Genomic DNA, 20,918 nt, shown 5'->3' with positions numbered 1-20,918 from the left:
AGTGTTGTCCTTTACACCTTTAATATTCAGCATTACTGTCACCCGGTTTGACTCGAACCAATATGCAGTATTCTAGCATAATCTACCGACTTTCATATGTACATACATTTTAAACATATTTTTGACAGATTTTCAATCATCAAAGAAGTATTGCATTTGTCAGATAAGCCTTCTTTCTCATTGTATTGTAAGTTGTTATAATTCGTTGCTCTTTTGTAGAATAATTTGATTTTGTGTACTTTTTTAGTGAGGGTTAGTTTGAATAATCAACTAATTTTAATTTTGATTTCTGATACAAGGATATGAATTTAAGGATTTCAGTTTATTATCACTAAAAACATACATATGAAAGTTAATGTTAGCAATACCAAAATATCCTTGAATATAGTATTTAATATTAGTGTTTTAACTGTTGTGTGCTCCTTAATCAAATGCAAACAATATTATAGATAATGTTTGATAGTTCAAGCAATTAAGTTTGGTGTCAGAAATTATACCATTGGTAAGGAAAAGTATTATACAATTTGACAAATTGAATTAACTAAAGGTTTGATATCTATGTTCCTGCATATTTTATTTACCTTCTTGGTGTTCCCATTATATTAAAATGCAAATAAATTTCCTCTACCTTTAAATAACACTTCAAAAGATGGTTGAACTTCATTTGGGATCATTTTGAATCATTTTGTAAATTCTATGGCTGATGATTTTCTTTTTATCCCTCTCTCATTTTAAAATCATTTCTGAATTCTTCTTTTCTTTAGTTCCTGTATCTACTGCTAGTTTTTATTACATTAGTTCCTATTTTAGACCATTAAGCCTAACTCCCTCACTATTTAAGTATAAATGCAGGTGCACATGGTAGTTTCTTATGTCACTGTCTATAAAAGGTTTAAAGGTGATTGATATGGTGCACATAGAAGTTACCAAGATAACTCTAAGTTGGTTAAATTGCTTGTATTACATAAGTTTTATTTCTTATAGACTATAAGTTTGTATTGAATAAGTTTTTTTAAGGGTTTGAAAATTTTCATCTTGTGATTGCTCTATTTTGACGCATGGAGGCATGTTCTTCTTTGGACAATCGATAATTTTGATGAATGTTGTGCTATTCATGTTTCCAGTTATAAGAGTTATCTTAATTTTTTTTTCTCTAGTTTCCTTACTGAAATGTTGTCTTGTGAAACTCTTCAGTGATGCTTTATTGAAAGAAATTAAGGTGACGGTAGTTCGACATCCAGATACTTTGACTGTAAGTGGCTCAGCTTATTGTCCTTTATCAAACACTTAGTTTCTTGATGATTTCTAAGCCGAGTAAAATCATTGGTATAAGATGGAAACTATAAAAGCAGGCAATAAGGGCTATGTTGCAGAGATTTTGGTTGTCACGTACAATCGACATACGGAGGATATAGATGACCAATCAAAGTTTAGGATACTTCTGGTAAGTAGTATGAATTTACATCTGGCAGATATTTACATGGTGAAGTAATAATAGCACCAAGTTGTGCTAAATAAGAGGTACTAAACTTGGATATCCAAAGTAATTATGGTACTTTCTTTGCATCTAACTCATTTTCACAGTGAAGAGTTTATCTAAATTTAAATATTCTAAAAGTGAAAAAAACTTAAAGTCATTCAAGTTGTATGATATCCTTTGCATGATGTTTAATGCAATTTTGTCAGATTTTAATGGTTCATATTTGTGACAGAACATTCCTTGTATTCCAGAGCTTTGGACAACATGGGAGAGAACTTATTACCTCTGAGGTAGCTTGGCAACTACTTTCTATTTTAGCCAAAGAACGTAATATGCAAAGAGTGGATCTTATGTTCATCCAAAAACTGCTAGATAACCTTGTCATAAAGGTAACATAAAACAAGAACTTGAAAGAAACCTTTTGACAAATCATACAAATACTAAATCCTGAAATCTCCAGTCATTTGTTAGTTTTACACTTTTCTTAGTTAAATTGTTTTTAGATCTTTGTAATTTCAAGTCATACCAGAACTCTAAAGTGGATTATATGCATTAGTCACCTGAAAATATCTTTCATTTTATCCCTCTCATTTTAAAATCAGTTCTAAATTCTGCTTTTCTTTAGTTTATGTATCTGCTGTTAGTTTTTATTACATTAGTTCCTATTTTTAGACCATTAAGCCTAACTCCCTCACTATTGAAGTATGAATGCAGGTGCACATGGTAGTTTCTTATGTCACTTTCTATAAAAGGTTTAAAGGTGATTGATATGGTGCACATGGAAGTTACCAAGACAACTCTAAGTTGGTTAAATTGCTTGTATTGCATAAGTTTCTATTGCATAAGTTTTATTTCTTAGAGATTATAAGTTTATATTGCATAAGTTTGTATTGAATAAGTTTTTCTCTTCCGTTTTACAGACATTGAGTGTTGTCCTGGAATTTTGGAAATCCTTCTCTCATGTCCAGATATTAGAGCTATGCGAAATATTTATTCTCTGGTTACAGTTCATGCAGTACTTACTACAATTCTCTTTTTTCTTATATTTTATATTTTTTTGATAAGTTTTGTTTAATTTTTCTCTTGTAGGTACGTAACTCGGGCAATTCGTGAGGCTTGAGATTTTTGATGCAAGGAGTGAGCTTTGTTAGGTTCTATCTTGCCTTGCTAATGTGTAAAAGTCATATAGAGAACAATAATGGAAAACATGTGATTTATGGTTTGATACTACTAAGTTTGATGAGTACAACTCATTTTGTATATTTTAGCTGTCATATTTTGTATTTAGTTTTGTATTGGTGGTTGTTTATATTAAATAAAGATTGGTTGTTTGGTATTATCATGTTACATCATGAACCTTAAAGACAATGATTAAAAACGTTGTAAAAAGTACGTAACCACAACGGATTTTTTTTTTAAAAAAGTGATAAAAGACAACGGTTTTATCCGTTGTAAAATATATTAAAATTATATACCACAACGTTTATATCTATTGTAAAAAGAGTCTACCACAACGGTTTATATCTGTTGTCGAAATTATCTACTACAACGGTTTTAAAAACGTTGTCGTATCCTTCGTAAATAAATTTTGAGCATATAAACAACAACGGATAAAAACCGTTGTCGAATGTCTACAAAGACAACGGATTCAAAACCGTTGTCGTAGGACAATACATTCTACAATACCCTCAGTTACAACGATTTTTTGACCCTACGACAATGGATAATATCCGTTGTCGTTTGCAGTTTTTGTTGTAGTGCTATCTGGACTTCGCATCAGCTATCAGGTCCTGCATACCTAGCCGGATTTCAGCCTGGTGTTTAGTCCTCCAGACCTGTCAACTCTTGTACAGTTAGTTGATAAAAAGGTTAGATATTTTAAGTCAAGTTCGAGCCTTGGATTAAATGATCGAGCCGAGCTTGAGCTCAAATTTATAAGCTCGATTGAGCTTGAGCTTGAGCCAAGTTAGCATTAAACAAGTCGAACTGAGTTTGAGCTAAGGCTGGCTCGAGCTCAACTCGACTCATTTATAATCTTAAAATAATCATAAATAAATTTTTATCATGCCAAACGCTAAATATATTTATGAACATTTAATTCAATTACGAACATGCATACAAACAATCATATAACAAATAATTAAACGGACATTGTAAACAAGTATATAATAAAGAATGAAGTCAACCTTTTAGACTACTACAAGAGTGAACAATTGACACCCGGCGGGTCAATAGTATAATGATTAGCTTCTCTAATAAATAACTATATAGATTTAAGATTTAAAATTTAAAATTTAATTATAATATATTATAGGAGATATTTTCTCTAATGAAATAGACCTAAGAATATTAATTATTTAAATAAATTTTTATAATTTTTTTTATTTATTCTAATAATTGATGAAAAAATTTTATCAGGCCAAACAGATTAACTTTAAAATTAATTATTCAGATACCTAAATTTAAAACAACAAACACAAGAGTGAAGAACTCATTATTAAATGGAAATGTTTACCTTAAAGAATGTAGATAGAAAGAAGACCCACAACTAGAAGAAACAAACAATAATTTGTCGATGTCGATGACAACAACAAATATCATCGTCTTAAATGCAGGCATGTTAATCATCGAATTATTACAACCTTATCTCAATTATGAGGCGCCTAAAAAATTAACCTGTCGAAGCAGAATCTAATGAAAGATCCAATCGAGATTCAACACATTTTGACCAGCAAACTAGTTCAAATCCCACACGAAACCGCTTGCCACCTCATCCACAGGGCCATTGGCCATGACCCATTCGTCCGCATGCGACTGCTGGATTTCCACTTCCCAACCCCACTCCCCATAATAACTCTACGTGTTCGCACCCGACGCATGCCATGTCTGAGTCCCATCGCCGACCTCTGCCGGCTCAAATCATTCGACCCCCCAAAATTATTGGCCCCGAATTAATTGTTTGTGCATTGTTTACATGACACCTATTTTTTTTTCTTTTTTCTTTTTATCTAATTAAACAAATCGTCATAAACAAAATTTGTGGGTGTACATAATTAGCATGTAAGCTTGCCCAACCCATGCCTATTTATATACCCACAATGGCATCAATGCATCATCGTCTGTCTTGCGAATCCAATTCCAAGTTCACGATGCAATACTGTGTGGTATGTAATCCTCAAATTATAGATATTTCTACTTTCTTATGCAAACATATGGCATCTGCTGCCCACCTCCCCTTGCATCTCAGTATGCAACAGAGAGGGATTACTCATGTGACAATCTTGATTGGTATCTCAGTCCGTGTTGATCCTCGGACAAATTGATAGGGATGCTGAGGATAAACATATTCATTTTTACTACCTTGATTGGCACCTAGTGCTAGAAGGTGGGCAGCAGATCAATTTTGCTCATGCACATATTCATAATTTCATATTTAACTCTCTTTTTCAAAATATTTATTTGGAGCTAGGATGATGATAGATTAATTGTAATTTAACTATCATTAATTCATGGTTTAATGATGTCCAATATTATTTCGGTGAAGTTTAATAGATGCAATGATATTGATTTCAAGTATGTATTGGATGACTATAAATATATTCTATGATTTATTTCTTTTATATAATCTCGAATAGTGTAATCAATTTTTATTATAATAATGTTGATTTCAAATTCTCATGGTGTGTTTAGTTAGTTAAAGGATGATAAATTTAATATGATGGAGACAAAGATTAATTTCTGACCAACAAAAAAAATAACTCCCCCCATCTTATAGTCATTTGTTGATCAACTAAACTCATAGTTATTTGTTTTTTCATTTCCTAATTATTTGATGGTCAATTATAAATTGTCCTTATAATTTATCTCTATTTATATAATCTAATCTAAACACAGACCGTAAGGACGTGATGAACATAATGAAATTGATTTCAAACTAATTGTTGAATTAGCCAGTGAAAAAGAGAAAACTTTTGAGCGGTGATTTACTATTTTCAAACTCTGGAGCGCATTTTGTTAGAAAAAACAATTATGGGCTAAAATGAAAGTTTTCCTTTAATTAATAACATATAACAACCATTTGGGACAACAAAAACTATTAGTTAACAAATAACGTACTAATTTCCCGGAATCTTTTCCGGATTACTTGGGAACAACCCCACATAACTTATTTACACTTCTACCCTTGTCGTAGCGAATTATTTACCATTTGTGTAGCAAAATATATAAATATAAAGGGGCAGTATCGTCATAACGTCGGTCCCGTTCCGTTACCCTCCGTCCCGTTTCTGACACACTTCCGGTTCTCGCTCGTACCTTTTTTGAGACAGCGAGCGAAGGTGAATGAGATTGGAGATCGAAGATCGAAGAAAAGGATCGCGATCGAATCCAAGGAGAAGGAAGCGTGGCACAATTCGAGGGATTTGACCTCGGATTCTTATTCAATCCTTCAGTTAGCTCTCTCAAATTGCTCCGTCTTTTGGTTCGTTTCATGTTGTCCTTCCTTGTGGCCTCTCCTTTTGAATCCTGTCTGTCGATCTTTTGCTGCCGTGCATCTTATTGATTTCTCTCCCTGCATCTGTCTGTCTTTTCTTTGCGGATGGGGGATTCGTGATTTGCGTTTTTTGTTGTTGTTTTTCTTTTCTTTTAGGGTTACTAATTTGAACGTATGGTAGGGGACGGATGTCTTTGATTATCTTGCTTTTATTTCAATGTATTAGCCTTTTTTTTTAAAAAAAATATCTTGTTATTTGACTCCCGGACGATTATTCTTTTCCCCTCATTTTATGGTTTGCTTGTGGAATTTGTTTGAACGTGCATATTGAGCAGTAGAATCAAGTTTTCATATTTGGTTTTGGGTTTTCCTTTTATCCATGTATATATAGATAATACTGATAGAAGTTTGTATAAGGTAGTCAGATTAATACTAGTTTCTATATTCCAATCATGCTTCAGAATTATGGCTAAACATGCTTCTTAATTGATTATTCCTTGGCATTATGGATCCAATTTGATAGTTGATAATTTTAACTAACATATGTGCACATTTATGGCTGTGGCTAAGAAGTAAGAACCAGAGTTTTAGGAAGAAGAGAAATCAAACAGACTTATTAAGTTATAGTTATTCAATCAATTGTTGAAGGCTCCTGCAATGTAGTAATTGAATTTTTTATTCTTTCATTTTCTGCATGCCAGCACACATCTCCGTTCCTAACAGAAGGCTTTGGTAAGGTCAAGGAACACAAGGAAGTAAAATCATAGTGTTTTGAGTTGAGTACATGGATCATTTTTGCCATTGAGATCTATATAATGTTAAAGTCCGTTGGCCAATCATTTATCCCAAAAGCTCCAGTTGTTGGGGAACATACCACCAATTTATACATTTATATCCTTGATACTTCCCCTTCACGTGTGGGTGGATTCTCTTGGTTGTCCTTAATACATGAATTAATGATAAAATATCAGTCTCTTAGATAAGATTTGAACTTTGATACCATGTTAATGATGATTACTTGATCATTTATCCCAAAATCTCGAATTGGTATGAAAGGCAATCTATCTATATCTTTAACATATTAATTCATACCTATGGTGATATTTGTAAAGATCATTTATATTTCTTAAGTGTGTTAAGAACGATAGTGAGAGTTTCCATTCCTAGTAAACAAGCATGCATCACAAGGCGAATAGATTTAAAAAGATGAACCAAGCATATTACTAGTGGATTCATAGTATGCTATGAAAACCCAAGCATAGATACTACTTGTTGTCCTTTTCCTTGTGGACTCTTATTTACATAACTTATTATTTTTCTTTAAATATGACCCACATGACAGATTTAGATAACTTCTTGTTCTACTTTGATTCATGAAAAGATAAAGCAGTAGATCCAGATACTATATGCATGAGAATCATTTTCATGAGGATTGTTAGATTGGATGATATCTAGCCTACTTGTTGATATTATCCTGGAACAACAGTTCGACAATGAAACTAGCCAACCTTCACAAAGTACAGTTTCACATTTAATTGTTATTCTTATTACAGAATGTCATCCTATTACCTTTGTTTTTCCTGGCATACTATTTTTTTATTCAATGTTCAGAACATTTTAATAGCTACTGACTAAATTGTTTTGCAGGTAGTGTGATGATGAAATTTACTCTCGGTCTGTCTGAACATAGTTAAAATATAATTAAAGTGGGGGCTTTTCTTCAGTCTACAAGATGACCAACTTTTTGCTGGGAAAGAAGCAAACATTTGCAAGTTCATCCTGCACTGTTCAGCCTATAATTATGGATGAATCATCCTCTCCTCCACCAATGAATCTCAAGTCTCTCAAGCCAAAGGAACAGGTTCAACATCAGTCTGCAGTGAATTCATCACATGGAAAATCTTCATTCATACTTCCAAACAGTGGCATCGACAAACTATTAGAGTGCCCTGTCTGCAGAAACACAATGGTTCCACCTATTCAGCAGGTTTGTTGAGTATCAGCAGGAGTACTATTATTGCACCTAAATTTTTTACTTACTCTTAAAAAAGCAGATCAACCAACACTATATTTTACTTCAAAATGTACCGTGAGGATGCTGATCTGTCTAGCATTCATAGGTTATGCTAATTTGAGGGATTCTTGGTTTTCAAGTATGGATTGCTTATTCATATCCTATTTTTTGAGCAACCAGATCCAGTTTAGTTTTTAATCTCTGATTACTGTAATTGTTAGCCACTACAAAATATAAGAGATTAGTATTGCTAAGATATGATCACTCATAGAACTCAGTTATAAGGTAAGAAGATCTCTATAGGACTGATCTCAAATAGTTGGATCAAACAGTTTGTTGCAGTATAGGCTTGCACTATTTTTTAGTGTAATTTTAAATTTAATTTTTATTATAAGTTTTATTTCTTTCATATTGTGCACGGGCAGACTCATAATGGAGAAGTTGCGTCACTTGTATCATTAATCTACATGTGCTGTACACAATGAGTGTGTTTTTATTTCTGATCATATGTTATTTAGAACTCATGCTGATATGCTTACCTTTGGTTGATGTTCTTTCAGTGTCCAAGTGGGCACACTTTGTGCTTTTCCTGCAAAAACAAAGTGAACAAGTGCCCAATCTGCCGAAAGGAAATTGGCCAAATCCGTTGTTTAGCACTGGAAAAACTTGCTGCTTCACTCCATGTACCTTGCTCATACCATCATCTTGGTTGCACAGAAATGATGCCCTATTACAGCAAGTTGCAGCACAAAACACATTGTGTTTACCGGCCTTACGCATGCCCTCATCCTGGTTCAGATTGTCCCTTCACCGGAGACATTCATGAACTTATGTCGCATCTGAAACAATGCCACAAATTGGATCTTCAAGCAGGAAGCACTTTCAATCACCGTTATGTGAAACAGGATCCTCATTCTGTTGACAATTGCTCATGGACTCTAACTGTAAGCAAAGCCTTTCCTGGGACATACTGCATTTTTTCTGCAGTTACTTAGAAAGTTACTTGTTAATACACATGTATTATTTCTTGTCCTTTTGACACATTTTGATTGTTATCTCTTTTCCCAGCTATTCAACTGCTTCGACCGCTACTTCTGCCTTCATTTCGAAGCGTTTGTGATCGGTTGTGAGCCAGTTTATATGGCCTTCATCCGTTTCATCGGTGAAGAGTCTGAGGCAAGGAAGTTCAACTATTGCCTTGAAATCGGAGGCCATGGGCGCAAGATGAAATGGCAGGGTGTGCCTCGAAGCATCAGGACTCACCACAGGATGGTGCGAGACAGCTACGATGGGCTTATAGTTCACCGGAACCTCGCCCTTTATTTCTCCGGCAACGATCAGAAGGTGCTGAAGCTGAGAGTCTTTGGCAGGATTTGGAAGGAGACTTGACGAATATAAATAGATATGGGGTTATGAAAAGCATCTCATTTGCTGTAGAGGGTTCAATTTTTTCAGTCCTGCTGGGAGTTGCAGTCCAGGATCTGATTGAGCCCGCCCGTGTATTTAATCCTGTCGACTGGTGTAGTTTTGCAGAAATATGTTCACTGCATTGCTAAAATCTTAGCATATAATTGCAGGTCGATTTGGCAAATCATATGCCGGTGAATGTAATTTTTAGACCATGAATTGAAAATCAAACTAAATGGGTTGGCGCAAGCAGTTTGATGATGAAACATTGCTGAAGTTCACTCTCTTACTCAAGTTCTAGTTTGAAAACACTTGTTTGAACTTTGGAGAGTAATAATAAGGGTTTTGTTAGAACTTTGGAGGTGTCATCGATGAGGGCGATAAGTGTGTACAATTATAATGAATCATCTACCTGTGTTAATTTAATGAAAAATCTTACGAGACTCCATGTGTACATTTCCATTTGAATTAAGATGGTTTTTGTTATCTTCAGTTAGTAAAATTTTGTATAGAAGTACAATGTTTGATTGATCAAAGTGAAAAAAATAAAAAATGTAAGTATCATGTTATGAGCGGGAGATGTTCTAGTAAAAATTGAAAATATGTTTGATTATGTAAGGACATCTCCAATAGGAATATTTAAAGGAGATATTTTTTTAAATATCTCCTTTAAATATCCTCATTGTAAAGGATATTTGAGAGATAAATAAAAATCATCGGACAAATTTTATTCTAGTGGCATGTAAGCTGATGTAGGGGGTGTAGTGGCACGTCGCGACCAGATCATGCTGCGTGTGAGTAATGTTGAATCGATTTGATAAAGAAATAAAATTAAACTAAATTCTTCTGATAACAAAATCCGCTTGGGCACTCGACAACACGGGTGCTGCACGTGCGCTGGGGCAAGCGGCGGCATAGCAATTGATCCAGTAAACGGAACCTTACGCCACTCACCCAGCTACCCACGCGGTCAAATACACGCATGGGCCCCGCTACCTACAGGTGGGCCATGGATCGTATGTCATCCAATCCAGACCGAAGAAGCTTCGTACCGTCGTCTTCTGCTTCGCAAGGTGGTTCTTCTTCTGGCTTTTTATATTCCGCTTTCTTTCCAGAAACCGAAAGGTAACACCAAACGTGTACGGCAATGGAGGAAAAGCCCCGACACGCGGCGCCCCTGCCAGAGCGCCGGAGGCCTCCGATCGCATCAGCGACACCGCGCAGGGGAGCCCAGTTACCGGCAGTCGCCGGGGAGACCGCGGCGGAGTGCGCGGCGGTCCTCTGTTGCTTCCCCTTCTGCCTGGCGAGCCTGGTCGTCGTTTCCGCCGTCAAGCTGCCATCCGCGATCGTCCAGCGCGCGCGGCGGAGGCGGAGAAGAGAGGTCCACCTGAAGGAGAAGAGAACAAAAGCCAACGGGAACAAAGTCATCGCCTTTCACGATGACGAGAACAACATCCTCCGTGGGTTCATCTTGGCGGCGGAGGAGGCGGAGGAGTCTTCACCGGCGAAGGCGACGTCGGAGGAGCTGGTGGAGTTGGAGAAGGTCATGATCGCGAAGTTCTACGGCGCCGGGTTCTGGCGGAGCCCTTCGCAGAGGGAGAAGTAAAAAAAAACTCGAAAAAAGACAACTTTGCCTCTCCTCGATCGAAAATAGAGGAGAAGATCTTCAAGATAGGATTTCCCATTGACGATGTCCAGTTTTTGGATCAATTCCACTTGAATTTAAGATTCCTCTCGTTGTGGATGATGAATCGATGAGGAACTAGAATTTGGGGGAGGAATCAAAGTCTTTTGTTCTTGATTAATACAAATATACAATGGATATTTTTTTTTGATGCCTTGGTGCTGATCCTTCTGCAAGTCTAAGCTGATGGAATTCGGTCATTTCCAACCTGCTTGTCTTTATTCTTGTATTGCTTAATATTTAATGGGTCTAGCATAATTAAATTTAAGGCATCCATCAACGCAATCAAACGAGGCATAGCTTAAACGCATTAACATAAATCAAACAGCAGAATATTATAAACGATTTACATGGTCTAACAGATAGAGTCGTGCAACATTTATCTATTAATTGGAAACAATAAAATTTGCAGTTGCAGTAAAAGATCCGAATCATACCTTTCAAGCAGCACACAACCTCTGTATTCACAAATGGCTTCAAAATTAATATACTTATGAGCAGGAAGCGTTCGGCAACTACTTACCCAAGCACAGAAACTTGCTGGGGCACTATTTCAGATTCAGCGAGGTTGGCCACTGCCTTATCTCCCTCAGTTTTGTCCTCGAGAGATGATGTGATTGCGTGGTTCTCGATCTGAAGTACCTCGACCATAGGCTTTTGGTCTGATGCATGTTTGTCTGCCGCACTGGATTTTGTGTCGGACCTTGTGGTTGTCGACTTGGGAGATGGAAGCTTGGCGAGTGTCTTCGGCTTTGGGTTTTTGGAAGCCATAGCATTTGCATTCCCCTTGCTGGTTGCGGAGATGTCATTCGATTTGGTTGAGTTCTCACTTGAGTCGACAGCTTCCAAAGGATTGTCGGTGGCTGTAGTGGATGATTTGCGACGCCCGAGTTTAGGCGACTTGGGTCGTGTCGGAGGGATCTGTAATGATCAAGGTTAACGACAATAGTGTTCACCACGGAACAAAGTGCTTAATTGAAGCATAGTCATTATTCTTGGTCGTGTAGAAACAGCTATGTAGAACTAAAGGTCTCAGGAGACATTTTGTCAATTTGCTAGCACCATGATTAAAGAAAGCTGCTGCAGATATATTCTCTCTATTTCTAGTGAAGGTTTATGAATGAGCTTACAATTGAGTAATGAAGGTTGTGATAGTTAAGATGATAATACCTTCTTCAGTTCGATTTTTGGAGGAGTAGGTTCTTGATAAAAGCTTGGCATTGGAGTGGCTTTGAAGTTCAAGCTCTTCCTCAATCGTCTGATCTCAGCCTCTTGATTTTCCTATAAGTTCGATATTTTGCCTAACTTTAATTTGGCATTTCCTCTGTAGGACAGCATACATTTCAAACAAAAAGAGCACCTGAGATTTTGCATCCAAGTTGGTCTTTTCAAGTTCTTTTGCATGATTCTTCTCTTCAAGCTTCATGAAAAACTGGGAAAACAATAAACATTAGTTAAATTTGTATTTATACTGTATAAAATAAGTCAAAAAATAAAATCCATATGCACACCTCTTTGCGTTTCTCAGCACGCTCATCCAACCTAAAATTAAAACCACAACCAGTACCCTTTATTGCACGTGGTGTTGTACTTCTGGAGTAAGCATAACAAAAACCTCAAACAAAGTCTAAGAAGGTAAATTCATGAAATATATTGGATCAGCATGAAATTACGAGGCATTGGAGTGGGCATCTTCATCGTTTTTGGTTGACAATGAGCTATCTGAGAGTTTTTCCTTGATATCATAGGACCTGCATCAGATGAACATAAACCTCATTTCGAAAGAATAGATAACATTTTACATGGTTAAGCCATTTTTAAGCAAATATACTGCTTCAATTGTGCATGAGGTTCTTGGACAAGTATAGTATGCAAATGTTCCAACACTTTCACTGACAAGAAAGAATATGTTTGCTTTATCTGTTTTTTTGTTCATACAATATTATGCACCATATATATATATATATAAACTGTTATAGCAATATGGATTTATCTATCCTCTGATGTTCTAATTTATTTCCTGAAGTGTATTCAAAGTTGTCCCAAATAACAGACTATTCAACAATTAAGAAACTAAGACCATAACTTATCTGTTAGGTAAGACCATAACTAATAATGGATAAAAATAGTTCCTACGCATTTGGATGAAGGAATGCATTTCTCACAAAATAACTTACTTTCCATCTTTTATAGAAGTACCATTCCTAGCAGATTTGTCACTAATAATCACCTCTCCTGAGCCTTTGTTCACAGCCTGGAGTGAGCAAAACTAGTGTTAAAGTTTCTCCCAAGTAAATCACAGCACATGATCAGCCATGCAGGTTTACTAAAATAATCTTGTTATCATATTGTAGAAAAAGAAAAGTAAAATCACCGATGTCTTGACTAACCAATGTTTTCTGAACACTTGATGTGGTCGTCTTAGCAGTAAGGTGCCCTGCAAATTTGCAAGATCAACCAAGCACAACACAATTCATCCCTAAATGAACAAAGTAGGAGAAGATCAAACCATTTGTTTTTGACGATGCAATTCTAGTCTGCCTTGTTAAAGTAGTGGTGTTAAGGGACCCTTTAGACGGAAAGGACGAACTCTGTAAAAGAGCCTTCCTTTTCTCGTTCAGTTCACCTACAGAACCATTCAGAAGTCCGAAATTTTTCTTTGTCTTCTTGAATTGACTACATTCGTCAGATCCACCTTTCTGCACAAGAAATTGTCAAAATCACATCTTCTACGGAACATAATTCTCCATGTTTGTGGAAATAGACAACAGAAAACGACCATTACCTTGATGGGATTTAATGATCCGTTGTTTTCTCTCGCAGATTCAGAAACTTCGTGGCTGTCTCTGGAGAAATCAGGGACTTCGACTTTTGAGGTGTCCTCGGAGCCACTGCTTGCAGGAACAGCATCAGCACCGTTTTCGACAATTTCATTCTCCTTATTTATCTGAGAACTAAATCCATTGGCCTCTGGAGATGTTTCCGGAGTTCCTTTACTAAGCTCCATTTCAACTCCATCACCAGATTCCATCTCTGCAAGGTATTCTGCCACACCACAGCAACTGTCGCAAAATTTCATTACAAGATCATACTTTTATGCAATAGTTGTATCGAAATTTACATATCCTGAATTAAACACAGGTAATCTGGTCCAATTCTACTTCAGCCTCAATTCCGTCGCCCCACATATCTCCCTCAACACAAATAAGAGAAATGGACTTTTATCTGTGGCTAATTCAAATAAATAACCAACATTATCAAGCAACGATACCCAAAACTAGAGATCCAAATTCGAAAAATCTCATCCGACACTGACCGATCCGCACCGTCACCAATCAAGCGAGCCATACCGAAGATCATCATTAATAATAGGAATAGAAAGAGATCGCACCGTACCTAACTGATTGCGCGAGGAGAAAAAAGGGGATCCGAAGGAACGCAAACTGATCCGCGAGAGAGTAGAAGCGATCCGCCCTTAACGTTGCGAGATCGAACCGCCTGGGAATTCAAGTCCGAACTCTCTTAAACCGACGCCCGCTCGAAGAACGACCTGTCCCGTCACCGGGGCATCTAAATATCCGCCTTCCCTACACAGCCCTAGCTTCTCCGGCGGCCATCTCTCCTCGGATTCGTAGCCACTGCTTCCTCGCTCTCCTATTGCTCCACCGCAGAAAAGCTCGGCCATTTTTCGTAGTACATGTAGACCCACCGTTATTTACTAAAATGCCACCTTAGTTTACTACAATAGCCCATACTTTTGCCCAATGAACGTGCCAGATGGAGGGGTGTCTTAGTCTATTAAGCCTTAGGGAGGGAGAACGTGGGCGGTCGATGACATGGCGATCGTTCGAACAGCGCCGCTGGAACAAGAATTTCCTCCGCGCGGTACCCCGATGAAATTCATGTTCGGTCGATCAATCGGACGGCGACATTGTGGTTAAGGAATCGATCGTGCGGTCCTGAAGGGCAGAGCAAGAAGACGCGACGCACGCGGTGGTGCGGCGTCGGGGGATCTAAGTTTACAAGTGAGCTGGAGGCAACGTGGGTGTGCGGGTGGGCGGAGCAGATCGGACGGCTGCGGAAGTATAATGGGAAGATCTGGGCCGTCCGATGGGCCCCAATCATGGCACCGCTCACAGCAGGCTGGTGATGCGTTGCCGTCTATGCTGGCGACGGGTGAGGATCTGATGCTCTGGGCGGAACAGGCAGTGCCCTAATTTCGCCTCGCACTGCACCAGCATCATGATTGGAAGCATGTGCAGGGTCCCCAAGTCCAGGTGAACTTTTGTCCAATAGAACAGCGAGTATCGTTTAAGTAACGTTGCTCTCGCGCGATAAACTTATGAAGTCGCCGTACAGAAAGGTTAGGTGCGACGTCTCGTCGTATTCCGTTCACAAATATTGATGCAGTCACGACCGTCCATCAGGTAATCGTCTTCAGTTACCTGATGAGGTGAGGTGCTTTTAGGGTGGTAAAAAAAATACTGCGGTACGTGCTAACATTTTACGTACACAGAAGGATTCATTGAAGCGATTATGAGCTTGACTTGGTCAAAACTATACAGAACGGTCTTAATGATTTAGCCCGACCCGATCCGATCCTGTGACATGTAAGACATAGGAGATGGCCATCAAAACAAACTGCTAATGGATAATGATTGCGATATGAAAGGGGAAGCTAATGGTAAGTAATTGTCAATGTCTGGGATAAAATTCCAGTTAAACCGGACGGCCAAAAGACACCGATCACAAAAAATAAGATAAAATAAAAACAAACTATTGTGGACCTCTGGCGATAGATCTGCCAACGTGAGTAATAGGTGCTGTGCTAAAAGAATGGGTGCGTACAATAATAAGTTGGAATACAAATATACAACAGGATGGAAGTTGAAACTAAATCTTTTCTTCTCGCTGAGTCTCAATGAAAAGAATACATTTCTGAAAGCAAACCTGAGAACGAGAACCGCAGCAAGATGGATACTGTTAGGTTGTGAGCACCCGATGCTTAGGACTCATCCCTGAGCCCTGTGCTTTTGTGAGGAGCCTCTTGTGCCTCAAACGGGGAGAAGATTTTTCCAAGAGTAGTACTAATCCGGCATTGTTTGACGATAACCCAAACGTAAATCTAGTAGAATAGAAACGATAAGTTCAGCGTTTATTGGCCTGAGATGGAAATTAGCAGATTAGTATATCAATGAGATGATGTGAACTTACTTGACACGAGATGACCTTTTCCTCCACAAAACAATTGAGATGACATTCTGTAAAAAGAACAGAAATCAAAAGAAGAGAAGGCATGACACATGTTATTGAGAAATTAGGATTAACTGCAAATGATAACTGATACTAGGACATCTAGCATTCCAGGTAAAATAAGAATGCAATAACTTGGAATCAATTAAACTTATCACTCATGGGAATGAAGTGTTTAGTACCCTAATTTAACATGGTAGCAAAATTAGGACAGTACCTCAGAGACATACATTAACAAGTGTAGTGATCCAATATGTTCAGAAATTTAAAAAGCTTCCCTATGCCAAGTGACTAATCAATTTAGAATGAAACAATTCCACCTAATTCAACATGATATGAAAGGTTGGCCAGTATGTTTGATTCGTGCATTGACAAATATGACAATTCATTATACTAAATGGGTTTTCCTCTCTCAAGTAACTAATATTTTGAGATGCAATGAGCTTCGCCGATATAGTAGAAGTGTTTCTTCTCTTAATTGGCACACATTATTTTGGATGAAACAAAGTCAGCCCTAATTCAATATGGTCTCAAATTTAGGCCAGTACCTGTTAGTCATGATACAGGAAGCATGTTAAAACTAGGATACATTATGCAATTATATCTATCTTACAAGGATTTCACTGTCTCAATTGATTGATCATTAAGGAATTGAATTGTGCTCTACTCTGAATCAAGATACTTGACGCATAAGCTGAAATTTTATAATAAGCTCTCTGTTTCCCACACAAACACTCCTTCTCAGACACAGAAGAAATGAGAATAAGGAAACCTGGAAAAGTATTGTGGAATTTTTTTTTCCTACAGGATCAAGATAATTATCTGGCCTTTTAACCAACAGATGAAGTACCTAATTCTAGAAGTAGAGACATATCTAGTCTATTAGTTTTGATGTGTCTGGCAAATAGGCTTTCTTCAGTGAATCAAATGTGGCCTTTTGTCTAATTTTTCCCAATAAATTACCTGCATTGCACTTGAAAGTAGAACCAATAAACTCAAATTTTAAAAAGATAAACTAGCACCTTAACCGTTGACATAAGTGAAGAGGACTTCTTGATGGAAGACGACCTCTTCACCACCTTTCTTTCAGTTGCCACTTCTTTGCACATTTGTTGCGCGATCTCTTTCAGAAGTGTAATTTGAGCTTTGTCCGTGCCCATGGAGATCGAACTCTGCCGCATCGACTCTCTATCCGCCTCGAGGGCCTGCAGCCTCAAGTAAAGTCTCTTAAATTCCGCTTCTTGCGCTTCATCCTCGATTCCACTTTTGCCATGGAGCTCCCTCGGCGTGCTCACGTAGTCCTCTGTCGCTCCGTGCACAGCGTCCACGGTGTAGACTCTGTCGCTGATGTCGTCTCTCGCGCCACAGTCGGATGCGTCGTCGACTGGGAATTCCAGGCCAGAGCTGAAGCTTCCGTAGGAGAAGCTCCTGACATGGCTCGACCACCGACGCGAGGACTGCCTCACCACGACGCCTTTGTCCTTGAAACTGCGAAAGCTGCCGCTTTGCACCCGCTCGAACTGGTGAATGCGCGGGCGAAACGGCCCGCGGGGTGAATCAGCGGCGCAGGGGATCTCTCCAGAGTTGTACTTGTCGAGGTCGGCGGCGGAATCATCGGCGCACCGCAATGCCGGATAGTCACGAGAGAGGGCATCGAATTGGGAGCCGGCAGCAGCGCGGGTGGGCGTTGTGGTGGCAGTGTCAGGTGTCTGCGGCTCAGAGGGAGGCTCGTCACCGTCGTCGACGCCGATGCCATAGCTGAGGAGGCGATGGCGGTATGCCTGGACCTCACAATTTAGGGCTTCCACGGTCTGGTCGCGCTTGAAGAGGAGATCCTGGAGGACGGCGATCTCCTGTTGGTCATGGGCCATCTTCTCATCGGCGAGACGGCGGAACTGGCGCGCCTCCATCTGCGCCTCCGCCTTCTCGCGCTGGAGCCGGATAATCATTGACATCGCTTCGGTGGCCGCAGACGATGAGGCGTTCCGCTCCTCCTCCAGCTCTGCGAGGAGCTTCTCAACGGACTGCTTGTGGCTGGCTAGTGCCTCCCTCAGGGCCGCCGCCTCGTTCTCTATGTCAACCCTAGCAAACCCATTCTCGTTGCCACCGTCTTCGCCGGTGAAGAAAGAGAGGCAACGGGCACCTGAGTCCCTCTCGTCCAGCTTCCGCTTGAGGCAGCGATGCCAGGAGACGGTGAGAGGGGTGGAGCATCGTAATACGTCAAAATCATCTCCTCCTCCGTCTGGAATCGCCATGGATTCGGCGGGGATGTCGAGGCGATCACAGAGGGCGATTGCAGGGCGCCGCCGCCGCATGAATTATGGGACGATGAAGAAGGAATCCTCCTCCGCCGAAGCCGAGGAGGTTCGAAACAGGGGCCGGCGATAAAATCGGAAAGTTAGGGTTTGAGATGGAAATTTGGTAGAGCAGCGGTGGAGATGGAAAGGGAAGGGGAGGAGGAGGAGGAGCAAGAGTTTCAGAAGAATAAGTTACGGAGATGACAACTAGGCGCCTAAAATAAGAATTGAATTTTGAAAATTAATAAAAAATAAATAAATTCACTTTGAGGCCTGTTAATTTTTTTTTTGAAAAAAAATATGAAGAAAAGATTAAGGCTATAAAGAAGTTTAATATTATATTTTTTTATAATTCATAAAAATTAATAAATTAATTTTATTTGTTCAATTGACTTATATTATAAATAAATTTTTATTAAATTGAATATTAAATTCAACATTAATCATTGACCATATAACACCTGATTTATCTAGTATTTACATAAAAGAAACTGAGGGAACTAAATAAGACAAGTGCAAGGGACCCAAATGAAAATATCACCATATCCAACCAAGTTCATATATATTAATGACATCGCTGCCACTTCGCCGCACGTTTCCATTCGGAGATCCATCCATCTCCATCCAATTCCGCCTCTCTTCAGTTTTCAAGCAATCCCCCACTCCACTTCTTCGATTCTGCCACACAAACCGAAACTCACCACCGATAGCGCTTCCATGGATCACTTCCTCCGCCACCATCGCCGCCGGCTCGTGCTCTTCCTCTTCCTCGCCGGAGTTCTTTGTAAGCATGCAAACAACTGTCTATATATTTCTTCATCGAATTCTTGATTATTTCCGACCTCCTAAATCGCCCCGTGCGCAGCGGTCGGGACGATGGCGAAAGAAAGAAGGCCCCTCGCCCGCGCCGTCGTCCGACCTTCTTCCCGAAATAGGCTGCTGCTCGTTGGTTCCTCCCCTCCGGCTTGCCTCGGCCGGTGCCGGGGCTGTGCGCCGTGCCGCGCGGTGCTCGTCGTGATCCACCCTGGCAGCGTTCCTCCGGAGAATTACTACCCGCAGGCCTGGCGATGCGAGTGCCACAACAAGCTCTTCCAACCGTAAACGCCAACCTCTCTTCTTTAATCACTCAGTTTTTCCATTTATTTCAAAAAAAAAAAAATCAAGAATTTATTTCTTTCTCCTTCGTTTGTTTCCTTCTCTTTCGTCTATTAATTATACAGTTCTAGGAATTATTAGCACAGTTGGTTTATGATCATCATCAAGAAGTCACTTTCTTATCATTAATTAAACAGTTCTGTATTTGTTATCCTTTTTTATGGTGTGAACTATGTATATGCTGATTTAGACACAGAAATACATCAAATAACCACTTTATTTATATACTCAAGTTTACGCCGCTAGCTATTTCATTAGTCTGATCAGAACTGACTTCTCGGTTAATTTCCCCTCTTTTTGTTGACAGATTAAGTCGAAATATTGTTAATTAATTATCGAACACAAAGTACTCTTTCTTCTAATTTGTATAGCTAGCCAGCCTTTTGTTTGCCACTCTCCTTCGTGGCTTGACTGTTGAAGTATGCACGTCGAATTGTCATATTGATTCGACAAGTTCAGGACCCATGCACAAATTAAAGAACATGGAGTGCCCCGGCATTTTGAGACAAGTAGTCAACCTGTGGACTTTGATGTGCATGAATGATGTAATATATAGGACTTAGGACCATTCTTAATTTCTGAGGGGGTTTGGCATGATCAGGAAGGAAGCATATATCGTGCCAGTGGAGGACAGGCAAACTTTGAAAGCATGCATCGCAGTCTACAATGTTTGACTTTTAGAGGATAGAAAAGTGTCTTCTTTCTGAAGTATGTTGAGTCGTGCAATATATATATATATAAGGCGAATAAAAGATCTACTAAGTAAAAAAAGCAATGAACCCACCTAAGCTAAGACGAATAGAATTAGAAATTAGAATGATTACGTAGGCTCTATTTACTCAAAAGCGCATATGAAAAAGGAAAAAATTTTATAATGAAAAATTATCTCGAAGAGAAGAAAAAGGGTAAAAAAAAAAAAATCTATATGCTCATTTATCTTAATAGAGAAATGTCGATAGATGTGACGTAATTTTATAAATAAAAAATATATATATACATCATTTTTTAATATATATAGTATAATTTTATGAGTTAAAAATAGTACATGCATCAATTTTTTTTTTTTTGATATATGTTGTAATTTTGTGAATGAAAAAAAGGTACATGCGTTATTTTTTTCCATCCGCTATCTTTCG

General features: G+C 38.7%; 5 protein-coding genes across 8 annotated transcripts; 3 read left to right on the top strand and 2 right to left on the bottom strand.

Moving 5' to 3' along the window:
• Nucleotides 1-4,596: 4,596 nt before the first annotated feature.
• Nucleotides 4,597-9,659, top strand: LOC122047334 (putative E3 ubiquitin-protein ligase SINAT1). Of its 3 annotated transcripts, none has more exons than XM_042608528.1 (4): nt 4,597-4,644; nt 7,620-7,959; nt 8,547-8,930; nt 9,055-9,659. In XM_042608528.1, the coding sequence occupies exons 2-4, from the start codon at nt 7,705-7,707 to the stop codon at nt 9,373-9,375; spliced, it is 960 nt and encodes a 319-aa protein (XP_042464462.1). In that variant the 5' UTR covers nt 4,597-4,644; nt 7,620-7,704; the 3' UTR covers nt 9,376-9,659. The 3 variants fall into 3 exon arrangements, with proteins under 3 accessions (XP_042464462.1, XP_042464460.1, XP_042464461.1); XM_042608526.1 differs by lacking the exon at nt 4,597-4,644 and adding an exon at nt 5,755-5,960; XM_042608527.1 differs by lacking the exon at nt 4,597-4,644 and adding an exon at nt 5,756-5,930.
• Nucleotides 9,660-10,540: 881 nt separating this feature from the next.
• LOC122048740 lies at nt 10,541-10,999 on the top strand. The gene has a single exon (XM_042610270.1). The coding sequence runs from the start codon at nt 10,541-10,543 to the stop codon at nt 10,997-10,999; it is 459 nt and encodes a 152-aa protein (XP_042466204.1).
• Nucleotides 11,000-11,393: 394 nt separating this feature from the next.
• LOC122047333 (protein WVD2-like 4) lies at nt 11,394-14,777 on the bottom strand. Of its 2 annotated transcripts, none has more exons than XM_042608525.1 (10): nt 14,474-14,777; nt 13,863-14,122; nt 13,587-13,776; nt 13,468-13,514; nt 13,255-13,331; nt 12,751-12,828; nt 12,589-12,670; nt 12,438-12,509; nt 12,248-12,358; nt 11,394-11,998 (listed from the first exon to the last, which is right to left on the bottom strand). In XM_042608525.1, the coding sequence occupies exons 2-10, from the start codon at nt 14,106-14,108 to the stop codon at nt 11,597-11,599; spliced, it is 1,305 nt and encodes a 434-aa protein (XP_042464459.1). In that variant the 5' UTR covers nt 14,109-14,122; nt 14,474-14,777; the 3' UTR covers nt 11,394-11,596. The 2 variants fall into 2 exon arrangements, with proteins under 2 accessions (XP_042464459.1, XP_042464458.1); XM_042608524.1 differs by having other exon boundaries at nt 13,863-14,139; nt 14,474-14,776.
• A 1,108-nt stretch (nt 14,778-15,885) lies between these two features.
• Nucleotides 15,886-18,787, bottom strand: LOC122049565 (myosin-binding protein 7-like). The gene is made up of 3 exons (XM_042610939.1): nt 17,353-18,787; nt 16,292-16,338; nt 15,886-16,202 (listed from the first exon to the last, which is right to left on the bottom strand). The coding sequence occupies exons 1-3, from the start codon at nt 18,643-18,645 to the stop codon at nt 16,061-16,063; spliced, it is 1,482 nt and encodes a 493-aa protein (XP_042466873.1). The 5' UTR covers nt 18,646-18,787; the 3' UTR covers nt 15,886-16,060.
• A 357-nt stretch (nt 18,788-19,144) lies between these two features.
• LOC122049564 lies at nt 19,145-20,005 on the top strand. Its single transcript, XM_042610937.1, has 2 exons — nt 19,145-19,411; nt 19,493-20,005. The coding sequence occupies exons 1-2, from the start codon at nt 19,156-19,158 to the stop codon at nt 19,726-19,728; spliced, it is 492 nt and encodes a 163-aa protein (XP_042466871.1). The 5' UTR covers nt 19,145-19,155; the 3' UTR covers nt 19,729-20,005.
• The last annotated feature ends 913 nt before the right edge of the window (nt 20,006-20,918 follow it).

Source organism: Zingiber officinale, chromosome 2B (genome assembly GCF_018446385.1).
Source record: "Zingiber officinale cultivar Zhangliang chromosome 2B, Zo_v1.1, whole genome shotgun sequence".
In the NCBI taxonomy this organism is placed as follows: domain Eukaryota; kingdom Viridiplantae; phylum Streptophyta; class Magnoliopsida; order Zingiberales; family Zingiberaceae; genus Zingiber; species Zingiber officinale.
The sequence above is the reverse complement of the archived record's forward strand: the minus strand, read 5'-3'. Positions and strand labels throughout refer to the sequence as shown.